This window comes from Etheostoma cragini, chromosome 4, assembly GCF_013103735.1.
Source record: "Etheostoma cragini isolate CJK2018 chromosome 4, CSU_Ecrag_1.0, whole genome shotgun sequence".
Classification (NCBI taxonomy): Eukaryota; Metazoa; Chordata; class Actinopteri; order Perciformes; family Percidae; genus Etheostoma; species Etheostoma cragini.
Genome location: NC_048410.1, coordinates 11,049,745 through 11,062,244, shown reverse-complemented (window position 1 = coordinate 11,062,244; position 12,500 = coordinate 11,049,745). Strand labels below are relative to the sequence as shown.

General features: G+C 42.4%; 2 protein-coding genes across 12 annotated transcripts in view; one reads left to right on the top strand and one right to left on the bottom strand.

Annotated features, from left to right (window-relative positions):
* ppfia4 (PTPRF interacting protein alpha 4) overlaps positions 1-12,500 on the top strand; it is a 55,184-nt gene that overhangs the window by 40,213 nt on the left and 2,471 nt on the right. For 5 of the 11 annotated variants that reach the window (XM_034869373.1, XM_034869367.1, XM_034869366.1 and 2 more), the window contains 22 exons: positions 774-995; positions 1,528-1,662; positions 2,246-2,380; positions 2,601-2,684; positions 3,650-3,781; positions 3,931-3,993; positions 4,539-4,630; positions 4,747-4,876; positions 5,326-5,522; positions 6,090-6,318; positions 6,407-6,442; positions 6,531-6,652; positions 6,924-7,036; positions 7,121-7,202; positions 7,336-7,417; positions 7,631-7,831; positions 8,427-8,489; positions 8,872-8,898; positions 10,219-10,394; positions 10,872-10,969; positions 11,581-11,756; positions 12,307-12,375. In XM_034869373.1, coding sequence (XP_034725264.1) covers positions 774-995; positions 1,528-1,662; positions 2,246-2,380; positions 2,601-2,684; positions 3,650-3,781; positions 3,931-3,993; positions 4,539-4,630; positions 4,747-4,876; positions 5,326-5,522; positions 6,090-6,318; positions 6,407-6,442; positions 6,531-6,652; positions 6,924-7,036; positions 7,121-7,202; positions 7,336-7,417; positions 7,631-7,831; positions 8,427-8,489; positions 8,872-8,898; positions 10,219-10,394; positions 10,872-10,969; positions 11,581-11,756; positions 12,307-12,375 — 2,664 coding nt within the window. The remainder of the gene's footprint in view (positions 1-773; positions 996-1,527; positions 1,663-2,245; positions 2,381-2,600; positions 2,685-3,649; positions 3,782-3,930; positions 3,994-4,538; positions 4,631-4,746; positions 4,877-5,325; positions 5,523-6,089; positions 6,319-6,406; positions 6,443-6,530; positions 6,653-6,923; positions 7,037-7,120; positions 7,203-7,335; positions 7,418-7,630; positions 7,832-8,426; positions 8,490-8,871; positions 8,899-10,218; positions 10,395-10,871; positions 10,970-11,580; positions 11,757-12,306; positions 12,376-12,500) is intronic. The other 6 variants (XM_034869376.1, XM_034869368.1, XM_034869371.1 and 3 more) reach the window with 4 other exon arrangements.
* mdm4 (MDM4 regulator of p53) overlaps positions 2,202-12,500 on the bottom strand; it is a 32,092-nt gene continuing 21,793 nt past the window's right edge. Inside the window, exon 12 of the mRNA XM_034869395.1 lies at positions 2,202-2,230. The gene's annotated coding sequence lies outside the window, so the exon portion shown is untranslated. The remainder of the gene's footprint in view (positions 2,231-12,500) is intronic.

Genomic DNA, 12,500 nt, shown 5'->3' with positions numbered 1-12,500 from the left:
AAAATGAGAAGAGCAACGAGAAATGATGAAAAGAGAATTGCATAGAGTACGGGCGTTAGGAGAAGTGTAGTTGAGACGTCTCAGAGTGTGAACTGTGCAAACACACACTGTTGGGACATTTATCCAGGACACCTTCTGCCCTACTGGCAGTCACTGCCTCCCTGGATGTTGGAATTAGAGGATATTTGAATTTGAAATGCCACAATATTATCATGATCACATTTACTTTTTCATCAGGAATCCTAACCAAGACAATCTTAGGGCCATGTTGGACCTGACTATACAAGTGGCGGTACAATGCTATTTCCAAAGTCCCTGGGAGTAAATCTAATGAGTTTATATGGCTAAACTATTATGCACAATAGCACCAAACTCCAGATGTAGTTTATTACAGTGTTTCTGTGCATGTTTAAGGTATTCATGAGCCGGCAAAATTGGAGCATGAGTGAGCGGTCCAACTAAGTTTTGCTGCCCACTGTGTTGCCTGTCTGAATATGTGTCCCCGAAGGTTTACTTAATTAAGGCCCTGGAATAATTGCACTTTAAGTAGTGAAAAGACGAGAAACAACATCAAAACAACAACATGGCAGCCAAACCACACACATCCACCCTTGTATGCATTACACTCAAAACTTTTAAATCTAGGTCATCCAGCTTTATCAGTTCTAGATCTCTCAATAACCTCGGCCCATATGTGTGTCTCAGTCCTAAACTACATTTTACGTTAGAATGTGCATATCTTGCCATTCATTTTGTTTGTCCATACCATACAGAGACTGCCCAACGGCTCCATAGATGCTCACGATGATGGCGGCCGGGTGTCCGAGCTTCAGGAGCTTCTGGATCGGACCAATAAGGAGCTGGCCCAGAGCTGTGAGCACTCCGCCACTCTCAACAGTCGCATGGCCGACCTCGAGGCAGAGCTCGCAAATGCACGGCGAGAACTGAGCCGCAGCGAGGAGCTGTCAATCAAACAACAAAGGGAACAGAGAGAGGTGAGCGCAAAAGAAAGGTGCAAGTTACAAAAATCTTTTTGAGTAAAAAGCTAAGCAGATGGCTAGGGCTAACTGAACATGCATTATATTGTGTTTTGCCATTATGTGTTTTAGACACCAACCATAGTGTCTAGTGTACCAGCAACATACTAGAATATTTTGAAAGCAAAACATTTGCAAAGGGGTTCCCTAAAGCTGTTTACTGTACCTGGAGTTTATAGTTTGATGGTTAAGCAAAACCACTATTTAATGTATCGACCTTCCAGTATTATTCATTAGTGCAGTTGTGAAATAAGGACGACACAGATCTGTAAGTAGTAACCATGTAGTCGACTCACAAAGCTTCTTTATTTATTGCTTCAGCTACTTGGTTTTTGTATTTTGGTCATTTGTTTAATTTCTATGTGCTGTTGATGGACACTAATGACACACAATACAAAAATGGATTAAAGGTAGAAGCCTCATCAAGCACATTGTTGTAGGCTTGTCGCTTACGATTTTCTCCGTTGTTTTTGTGCCTCTGCACCCACAGAGAGAGGACATGGAGGAAAGGATAACAACATTAGAAAAACGCTACCTGGCTGCTCAGCGGGAGACCACACACATCCACGACCTCAACGACAAACTGGAGAATGAGCTGGCCACTAAGGACTCCCTGCACCGACAGGTAACAACACTAGCCAGACTGGGATTGTAGCAGTGTCTTAAAAGCAACTGCAACCCACTGAGCTGCTCCGTCACAAAGTTAATGAAGCCTGATATAAAGACCTAAATCAATATCGATAAATGTGTTGTGTTATTATTTTGCTGTTGTTGATGTTCAGGCTTCCTTGAATGTGTTGCAATCCTAATGTGTTGTTAAGTGGCACCAGAAATGGCACATTTGTCTTGATGCAAGGTGACATAGGAGTTATGGATTCAGGGTAATGTGCTATTTCTTTCTCACTTGCAACATTTTAAAATGTCTTGCCTCAACAATGTCCTCCACAATAAAGCTGAAATAGTCCCTAAGTCAGAAAATCCTCACAAACATCCTGTTCAAAGGTTCATGTGTAGTTCAGGGTAAATCTATGTTGAGCTCCACATGGAGGAATACCAGAAGCATCCTCTATTTCTGACCATGTGTCATGCCCTGCTACTGCTGGCTGCACTGCACTGATTAAACTTCTCTTGTGATTGCACTAATGTTCGTTCTTTCTTTCTCTTTGTGTGTGTGTGTGTGTGTGTGTGTGTGTCTGTCTGTCTGTCAGAGCGAGGAGAAGGTGCGCCAGCTGCAGGAGATGCTGGAGATGGCAGAGCAGAGGTTGGCTCAGACCATGAGGAAGGCTGAGACCCTGCCAGAGGTGGAGGCTGAGCTGGCACAGAGAGTGGCAGCACTTTCAAAGGTAATACATTCTCTCTCGCTCTTTCTCTCTCTCTCTCTCTCTCTCTCATTCTCTCTCTCTCACACACACACACACACACACACACACACAGCTATGAAAAATTTATCTAAGGATGCAGTATTTTTACATGTACAAAACAAAAAGAAGCAGATATGCATTGAACACAATTACAGAGCTTATAGAGGCAGTTGCACTTATATGTAAATGTCTCCACCTGCAGGCTGAAGAGCGCCATGGCAACGTGGAAGAGCGGCTCAGACAGCTGGAGTCACAACTTGAGGAGAAGAACCAAGAACTAGGAAGGGTGTGTGAACATGTGTGTGTGTGTCGGTGTCCGTTTGTGTGTGTGTGGTGTATGTTTCTGTTTGTGTGTGTGTGTGTGTGTGTGTGTGTGTGTGTGTGTATGTGTGTGAGCATGTATCTGTGTCGATGTCTATTTGTGTGTGTGTTTGTGTGTGTGTGTGTGTGTGTGTGTGTGTGTGTGTGTGTGTGTGTGTGTGTGTGTGTGTGTGTGAGCATGTATCTGTGTCGGTGTCTATTTGTGTGTATGTGTGTGTGTGTGTGTGCGTCTGTGCGTGTGTATATGTGTGTGTGTGTGTGTGTGCGTGTGTGCACGTGCGTATGTGCATGGCGTGTATTTGTGTGTGTGCTTCACATTCACACGCCTTGACTCATGGCTCTGTGCTCCCTCATGCATACATGTACATGAACGAACACAGAGGACAGATGCACATATGCATTGTTGCATGAATTTAAACCAAATCGACGTATCTTACTGCTACACAATCCCCCTCTCCGTCTCTATAAGACTGATTGGCTGCTATCTTTAGACTCTGATTAATTCACGCAACGCTTATTTCTCTCTCTATCCCTCTCTCTGTGTGCGATCTCATGACTATATTTAGTTAAAGTAGCTCTCTGAGGATGCAAATTGGTGTTTGTGTGTGTCTGTGTTAATTTACTCTACTGAAATTACTGTAGAATATGTATTTAGGCACATTACTTCCCATTTAAGGGAAGGTGTTTAACCCTTTTTTCATTGTCATATAAATGACTGTAATTAAATCATTCTGGCTGTGTGATCCATTGTTGGCCAAATGGGACCTATTTCTGGCAGCTGGTGATCTTGGGTTAAATACACACTTCATCCTTTAATCCATGCAGAGATGGTTGATTAGCTGCATAAATACACCTAAATAGAGTCTGTGTTAAAAGAGAAAATGTGATGATGTCATTCCCCCGCCGTCTGGTTCTCTCTCCACTCATTAGGCTCGCCAAAGAGAGAAAATGAATGAGGAACACAACAAACGTTTGTCAGACACCGTGGATCGTCTGCTCACTGAATCCAATGAAAGACTGCAGCTCCATTTGAAAGAGCGCATGGCTGCCCTGGAGGACAAGGCAAGGCCTGTACACATGCATTCATCTAAGCAGCAGATCATATTGCTGTTGTTATTGCACTACAGAACAAATGAATATGCAGTGTAGCACATGTTCTACTCAGTCTCACAGGTATGTTTTGACACGGTTCAATGATTTCTTCCGTCTAGAACTCCCTCATTCAGGACCTTGAGAACTGCCAGAAACAGCTTGAAGAATTCCATCACACCAGGGTACCATGACTTCACCCTGACATGACTTCACCATGACAGTCACCTTGAATGAATCAGTGAAAACTGTGTCCTCACTTCCAACTAATATGTCCCAAATCTAAAGTGGAATATAACATAAGTATATTTACTCAAGTGCTGCACATACACAAAGTTTTGTGGTACTTTATTCTTTTACTTTTTCACTTTTGACAGCTGTAACTAGCTCTTACTTTGCTCACTAACACTGTCCATAAAACACAGTGATGCTAAGCTAAACTAACCAGGTGCATGTAGCTTCATTTTTACTGTACAGACACAAAAGTGGAATCATTCTTCTCATATAACACTCAGCAAGAAAGCAAATAAACATCATTTATAAAATGTCAAACCAATATAACCCTCATAGGCGACCTCCTGTTACATAATGTCGAGTTCAACCTTTTATGCTTTTAGTGCATTGTACTGCTAATACTCTTTTACCCTTAATTGAGTAATCTTAAGGAATATGTATTGGTACTTTTACTTAAGTAGGCATTCTGAATACATAATGCCACTCTCTCCTTCAGGAACGGCTGATTGGAGAGATTGAGAAGTTAAGAAATGAGATTGACCACTTGAAACGCCGCAGTGGGGCATTTGGAGATGGAACTCACCCTCGGTATACACAGACATGCTGTTCACCTCCTCCACGCATGCTCTCTCATATACACACCTTCTAACATGGTGGTATATAATTTACATTATTAATGGAAAGCTGTTATGTGTATGTCTCAGGTCTCACCTGGGTAGCTCCAGCGACCTACGCTTCTCTGTGGTGGAGGGCCAAGATGGCCACTACAGCACAACAGTGATCAGGCGGGCACAGAAGGGCAGAATGTCAGCACTACGAGACGACCCAAACAAGGTGTTAATGCTGTCTTTATCAAGACAAAACAACCCCACAGTTCCTCACATACACATAGAGTAAACATGATAGCCAACATGTAAATTATTCTTCTAACCACATACAGATCCTAACCAATGCTTTATTCAAGTTCATGTCTGCTTCGCTAATAACTGTCAGTGCCTGGCTGATGAATGTGGATCGTCATGCCTAACTTTTCCATTCTCTACTAACCTCTCTGTCTCTCTTTCATCTGCTGCCATGGACATGCTGTCTGATGTAAGTTCCCTGTTCATCCATTTCTTCTCATAACTTGCCACATAAGGGTCATGTTGTATTTTACATGTATGTGTTCAATTAGAATGTATGCATTAAAGCCCATTCTTCAGGTACATTTGTTCATGGTCAATGTATGTTGTATGTAACAGTGTCTATTGATGTTAAAGGTAATGTGTGTTTGTTGTGTCCAGGTGTTTGCTGTGTTTGAACAGGACTACCCATCTCTGCGTGGGAGCGTCAGCCACCTCCTCGGCAGCGACATCGAAGCAGAATCAGACTTGGATGATGACGTTAGCTCGACTCTGCTTTCCCCCAGCGGCCAATCTGACGCTCAGACTCTCGCTCTGATGCTGCAAGAGCAGCTTGACGCTATCAATGAGGAGATAAGGTACAAAGCACAAGCACATGCTGCTTTATAGTGTTAATGCAATGCATAAAGACCAGACAGGATGCCCCACAACTGAGAGTGTCATTAGATAAAAAGATAATAACATGTATATATGACTCTTCACTCTTCTGTTCTGTTCTGTTTCTTGCTGAAGGAGGATGTTGGTTATTGTAGTTTACAGTAAACAAGGTCCTCTTCTGACACCTCAGAATATGCTGCTAGGGAGTAGATGTAAAAAATGGGTATTATGCTGCAAAGAGAAATAGAAGAAATAAAAAACAATGTCTGTACTACTAATGGCATTTTTATAATGCAATATTTTCCAGGAGTTTTGCATTATTATATTTTTCATACAATAGTTAATGATAAATAAATGATGATTATGTCCCAGAATTTAAATTGTTTTTATTTCTCATTTATTCTACAAGTTTGACTTATTTTGAGCTTTTTAACTCAATATAAAGGTTGGAGTTTCATTCATTATTACCTAAATACAAAGGGTGGAATGTCAATTAATTGAAGGGATGTTCTCTGTTAAAATAATTTTGTATGTGTGCGTGTGGGCAGGATGATCCAAGTGGAAAGAGAGTCAGCAGACCTCCGATCTGACGAGATTGAGTCTCGCGTGAACAGCGGTAGCATGGACGGACTCAATGTGACACTTCGACCCCGGGCGCTACCCACCTCCGCCACCGCACAGTCCCTGGCATCATCCACCTCCCCGCCCAACAGTGGCCACTCCACACCAAAGCACCACTCACGCAATGCCAGCCACCATCTAGGCATCATGACTCTGGTCAGAGAGCACACACGCTTTACAGGCCATACTTGTATGTTCATTGTAAACAGCTGTATCTGTAACTGTGTGTTGTTTTGTTTGATAGCCAAGTGACTTGAGGAAACACCGCAGGAAAGTAGCAGTAAGTTTTGTAAACACACCTGACATACTGTATTTCTGACCGGTTGTGGCTTTGTGACTGTTTGGAGTTGCTTTTGTGACTCTTCTAGTCTCCAGTGGAAGTGGACAAAGCTACTATCAAGTGTGAGACATCGCCTCCCTCGTCCCCCCGCAGTTTACGGCTAGAAACCAATTTTGCTCAGTTCACAGGCAGTCTCGAGGACGGCCGAGGGTAAACACACACACTCACACACACAGCACACACACAGCACAGTATGATAAATCATCATCAGTACAGACTTAGGGCTTCTGTCTGATTCTTTATGGGTCAACTTCGACTTTCCACCAAGTTTTAAAAATGGTAGTGGCTGAAATTGAATCTAAATCTTTTTCTTTGCTTTACACACACAAAAACAATTGTTTACCTTGCTAATTCATAGTTAACAAAGATATGCTAAAGATTTTAGCGTAACACAACTTTCTCTGTTGGAACTGTTTGGCAGCAAGCAGAAGAAAGGCATCAAGTCATCTATTGGCCGATTGTTTGGGAAGAAGGAGAAGGGTCGAATGGAGCAGACTGTAGGCAGGGAAGGACAACCTCTACCAGCCTTGACAGGTACAACATACATCACACTCATGCAGATAGTTTGAGATTGTGTGTGATTTACAGATACAAATGAACTCTTTCGCTGTATTTTAGACTTTGAGATGGGCATTGGTGACACTATGACTCTGGGAAAACTGGGCACACAGGCTGAGAGGGACCGCAGGATGAAGAAAAAGTAAAAGCATAACTTACATTTCTGAATTTCTGTTTTTTTGTCTTGTTCTTATTTTAATATGTTCACTAAACCTTTCTCTCATTACTATCACTTCCTTGTGTCTTTTTTTGTCCATTATTTATTCCCTTGTTAGACATGAGCTTCTGGAAGACGCCAGGAAAAGAGGCCTACCATTTGCACATTGGGACGGCCCTACTGTTGTCTCCTGGCTAGAGGTACTCCCCTAATCTACTTTTATATCTTCCAAGCATTTTCACAAAATCACCCTTTATCTTTATTTCAGGCTGCTACTATATCTAATACAATGATAAATAAAGTGACATGAAATACTAGACAGACCAACATGATCTGCAGTCCCTTCCCCTTTTTATCTGACCTTTTATGGCAATAATGGTGGTGACGTTGAATATCGTCATGACTCTCAACAGCTGTGGGTGGGTATGCCAGCGTGGTATGTGGCAGCCTGTCGTGCCAACGTGAAGAGCGGAGCCATCATGTCAGCTCTGTCCGACACAGAGATTCAGAGGGAGATTGGCATCAGCAATCCTCTGCACCGACTCAAACTTCGCTTGGCCATCCAGGAGATGGTGTCGCTCACCAGCCCGTCTGCACCACTTACCTCCAGAACGGTAAAATAATACAACAAATGGCCCTCCATGATCGCAAATGTGCATAAACAGACAGCAAATAAATAAATGAGCGCATGAACATTCAAAAATTGTCCTCCAGGATTGTGAATATACCCACATTGACCTACACAAAACACGCAAAACCTCCTCCACTGTTAGACTTAACCTTCACTCTGCACCCTGGGGTGATAACTTCCCACTCTATTTTGCTTTTTTGTTCTTCTGTTCAGACCACAGTAATGGTTTGACGTGTCCTTTTTGCTGCCATGAGTTGCATGTGATTCTGTAGGAAGACAGTAGTGCCACATATAGCTACAAGCTACCTGCCTGAAATACACTCCCTCCCATGGCATCACTCAACACAATGTTTGGCTGTGTGTGTGTGTGTGTGTGTGTGTGTGTGTGTGTGTGTGTGTGTGTGTGTGTGTGTGTGTGTGTGTGTGTGTGTGTGTGTGTGTGTGTGTGTGTGCATGGGGGTCGGTACGTGTAAAAATATACACAAGTGCATTCTTGGATGTGTTTTTCTGCGTATATGCGTGCTTCTGTACGCATGTGTGAATGTGTTCGTTTGGGTGTGTTTTTGTCCTTTGAGCAGTCCTCCGGAAATGTTTGGGTGACTCATGAAGAGATGGAGAACCTGGCTTCCTCCACTAAAGCGGTCAGTACCATCTGGGTGCTCCCTTCCATTTTCCTCCCACCCAACACTCTCACACTCGCACTGTCCTCACTGTGACACACATATGTGATCCCCTGAAAGACCCCTTTATATACACACTACATCCCACGCTAATGCGCTCATGCTGGTATTTGTATGTGTATGTCGGATGTAACCTGTGACTCCATAAAAGGTTTCATTTATGATATGAATTTTGGAGATGTGTAATAGAGGTCAACTGCAGAGTGAAAACTCAAACTTGTGTGTGTGTGCGTGTGTGTGTGGTTGGGTGCGTGCATGTATTTCTGAATGTGCAATATGTGTGTCTTTAGTTATCCCCTGTCTTTCTGACCCTGTAAATTGTCTCTATCATGCTGCCACTCAGGACAATGAGGAGGGCAGCTGGGCACAGGTGAGGTCGCTGCACAAATCAAATCCATGCCCACGCTCTCACATACACTCGTCATATGTGTATTTGAATAAGAAAAGGCAGCCAATTCACCTTCAATAATTTGCTCTGTACACAGTAATTGAGAAAGTGGACACAAAGGTAGAGTAGGGAGACAGAATATTTGGCATTTTGTGTCATATTGGGTATTGTTGTTAATGCTTTGGCACCAAAAACTAAATTCTGTTTACCTCAGTAAAAAAATATTTATTTTTGTAATTTCGTTGAACTGATCAACATCAACATCAACATAAGCAATGGCAATTTTTTTTCAACAAAAAACAAAAAAGTACAAATATTTGATGTACTTATTTAAAATTGTGAATTGTTTATGGGATGTTTTTTCATCCTGGATGTTTTTGAATAAATAACACCTGCCATCATACTGTAGAGCTTGTCAGCCAATTGGTATGCATGATGTGTAAATATGGGCGTGCTATCCATTCATCAAACATTTTGACCTGATGAAGATCCATTAGTTGTTATGATTTAACATTTGTGGCATGGCGTATGTGTGCAGGCATTCCATTTTTGTTTTCTAATAGCCTTTCACCTATGTAATTACTGTCCTTCAACTTTTTTTGCAATTCCCAGCATAACTCTGCCTAAGATCCATGTAAGCAGAGGTCTAATCAGAGATAATGACTAAAAACATCAGTGTGGTTGTGCAAGGCCTTTTTTAGACGTGCTCAAATTGTGCTTTCCTGTACAGTACAGCTGATTTATTTCAATATACAGAAAACCCCAACAACATGTTTCACTTCTTGAGATAGACAAAATGTTCGTTTCTCACAGCACTTTAATTAAAACATTTTTTTTTTAAAGATTATTCTTTGGGCATTTTAAGCCTTTAATGACAGGTCAACTAAAAAAGTAAAAGGGAGAGAGAGGGGGAATGACATGCAGCAAAAAGCCGCAGGTCCGAGTCAAACCTGGGCCAACTGCGTCGGGGAGTAAACATCTATATAAGGGCGTCCGCTCTACCAACTGACCTATCTGGGCGTCCACACAGCACATATTTTGGCTTGTTTTTGAATGGAGAGCACAGACGTACCTAATAAAACAAATGATGGCCCAGTAAGTAATGACAATGCGCATTTAGTTTGTAATTTAGTCACACAAAATGGCAGAAATTTTACTACATGACTAGCTTTTGGCACCAAAGCATATTGTTTTTTCACAAACAACAGTCCCACATCCATATGTACTGTATACAGTCCTGAAAAAAGAGAGCACTCTATTCTTCTGTTGCACAAGTACAATCATGTACTCCTCTCCCTGTAGACTCTGGCGTATGGCGATATGAATCATGAGTGGATAGGGAACGAGTGGCTGCCCAGCCTCGGCCTGCCTCAGTACCGCTCCTACTTTATGGAGTGTCTGGTGGACGCTCGCATGCTGGACCACCTGACCAAGAAGGACCTAAGGAGCCACCTCAAGATGGTGGACAGCTTCCACAGGTCTGTAGCTATGGCAATCAGCTTAGCTACTGTCTGATCAGTATACCCTTTCATCCACTAACTGGGCACATTAGCAATGGAGATGAGAAGGCTAATGATGCAAATGTATTTGTACTTTTCTATGTTTGTGTGTGAGTTTTTTTGTTCCATTACGTGTGTGTGTGTGTGTGTTTGTGTGTGTGTGTGTTTTTTTTGTGTGTGTGTGTGTGTGTGTGCGTGCGTGTGTGTGCGTGCGTGTGTGTCTCTTTGTCTGTCTATTTAGAATAGAATGCCTTTATTCTCATTGCATCATTAAAAATGTACAACAAAATTCAGTTTGCTACTCTTGTAACATGCCACAATTTTAAAAAAACCTTCTCCCCGCACATTCTTTCAGACATTTCACACGATAATAATAAATAGATAGATAAATGAAGTAGTAAAAAAACTACACTGAGAAATTGCACATTAAGAGAGCTTTCTATGTATGTGTACCAGGGCTAGTCTGCAGTATGGGATTATGTGCTTGAAGAGACTCAATTATGACAGGAAAGACCTGGATCACCGGAGAGAGGCCAGCCAACACGACATGAAAGGTACACTTTATACACACCCTGATACATACACAGTGACAAAAAAGCAAGCGCACACACACATACATAAAAAAAATACTGCACAAAATTGCACACATCCACATTCTCAGATGGCTCGAAGCGTCTGCGTTTGCGTACTTGTGTGGACAATGTTTCTGCCCTTAGACTGTCCAACGCCAGCTGAAGCTGGCCTACAATCTTATAATCCAAAGCTCTACATACCAAGAGTAGTCCCCCCCACACACACACACACACACTGATCTAACCAACCCTCTTGCCCTTTTGACCTTGAGTTCTGCACATGAACTTGACTCAGCTGTCATGTCAAATCAGAGTCCTACCCTGTTTACACACACACACACGCACGCACACGCATGCATAAACACCGCCTGTTCCAACTTAGAAAGCTGGCTGACAGCTGTGCTTTAAATGAACAAAGGGAGTGTGCCAGTGAGTTGACACCATGTGGCCATGCACATTATCTCTTTGTCTCTCTCTCTCTCTCTTTTAGCTCACTTACTTTGAGTTGCTCATATTTGCTGGTAATGATGTGCGCTGACCCTCTAACATTGTGCCACAGTACCTCCAGTCTGAGCCACTCTCTTTTACTTCAGATGTGTTGGTTTGGACCAATGAGCAGGTGATCCACTGGGTCCTGTCCATTGGTTTGAGGGAGTACAGCAGCAACCTGTTGGAGAGCGGTGTCCACGGAGCGCTACTGTCTCTGGACGAGACCTTCGACTACAGCAGCCTAGCCCTCATCCTGCAAATCCCTATGCAGAATACACAGGTGGTTATACAGGAAAACACAACTGTTTACACTCAGCATGCAATGATCAACCTTATCTGACTGGGAGGAAGATAAGTGTTGTGTGATCCAGCAGTATGGTGATAAATTATGAAATAAAATATATAGACCTGATTTAATTGATGTTGTATGACTTATCAATATGAATATCCTAAACACTTTCATTCCAAGCACTGTAAGCTCATTGCAGTTCTTTTGGCCTTTCTGCAATCAGTCCATCCTCCAACAGTCAAAGTTGTTGAGGTTTTTATGAGATTGGTTGATTTACTTTTTGGTGATGTGGCGCTTTTTGTGCAGTCAGCATTTCCTTCTACTGCTGGCCACATGCTGCCAACATTTACTTCTGTCTCAGTTGTTCTCTGATCAAAAGGCATATGTTGTTCTCACTCAGAATTCACTTGAAAGAATATCCCAGTCACAGGTTTTACTACAGATGTATTGCTTACAGTTCATATTTACAGATGAACAAAAAAACTTTGCCATCCACATTGCTGTTTCCCTGCTCACCGAATTTGTGTGTGTGGTTTTTCAGGCCCGGCAGGTTCTGGAGAGGGAGTTCAACAACCTGTTAGCCTTGGGGACCGACCGTCGACTAGAGGAGGTGACCTCTCAAGCTGCCGCTTTGATCAAAGCAAAGTGTAGAAAAAAGAGCACACTCTAAAAAATAAAGCATTGGGTCTACAAAAAAAAACATGTTAACGTTTTCCACTAGAATATTTAAGTTAA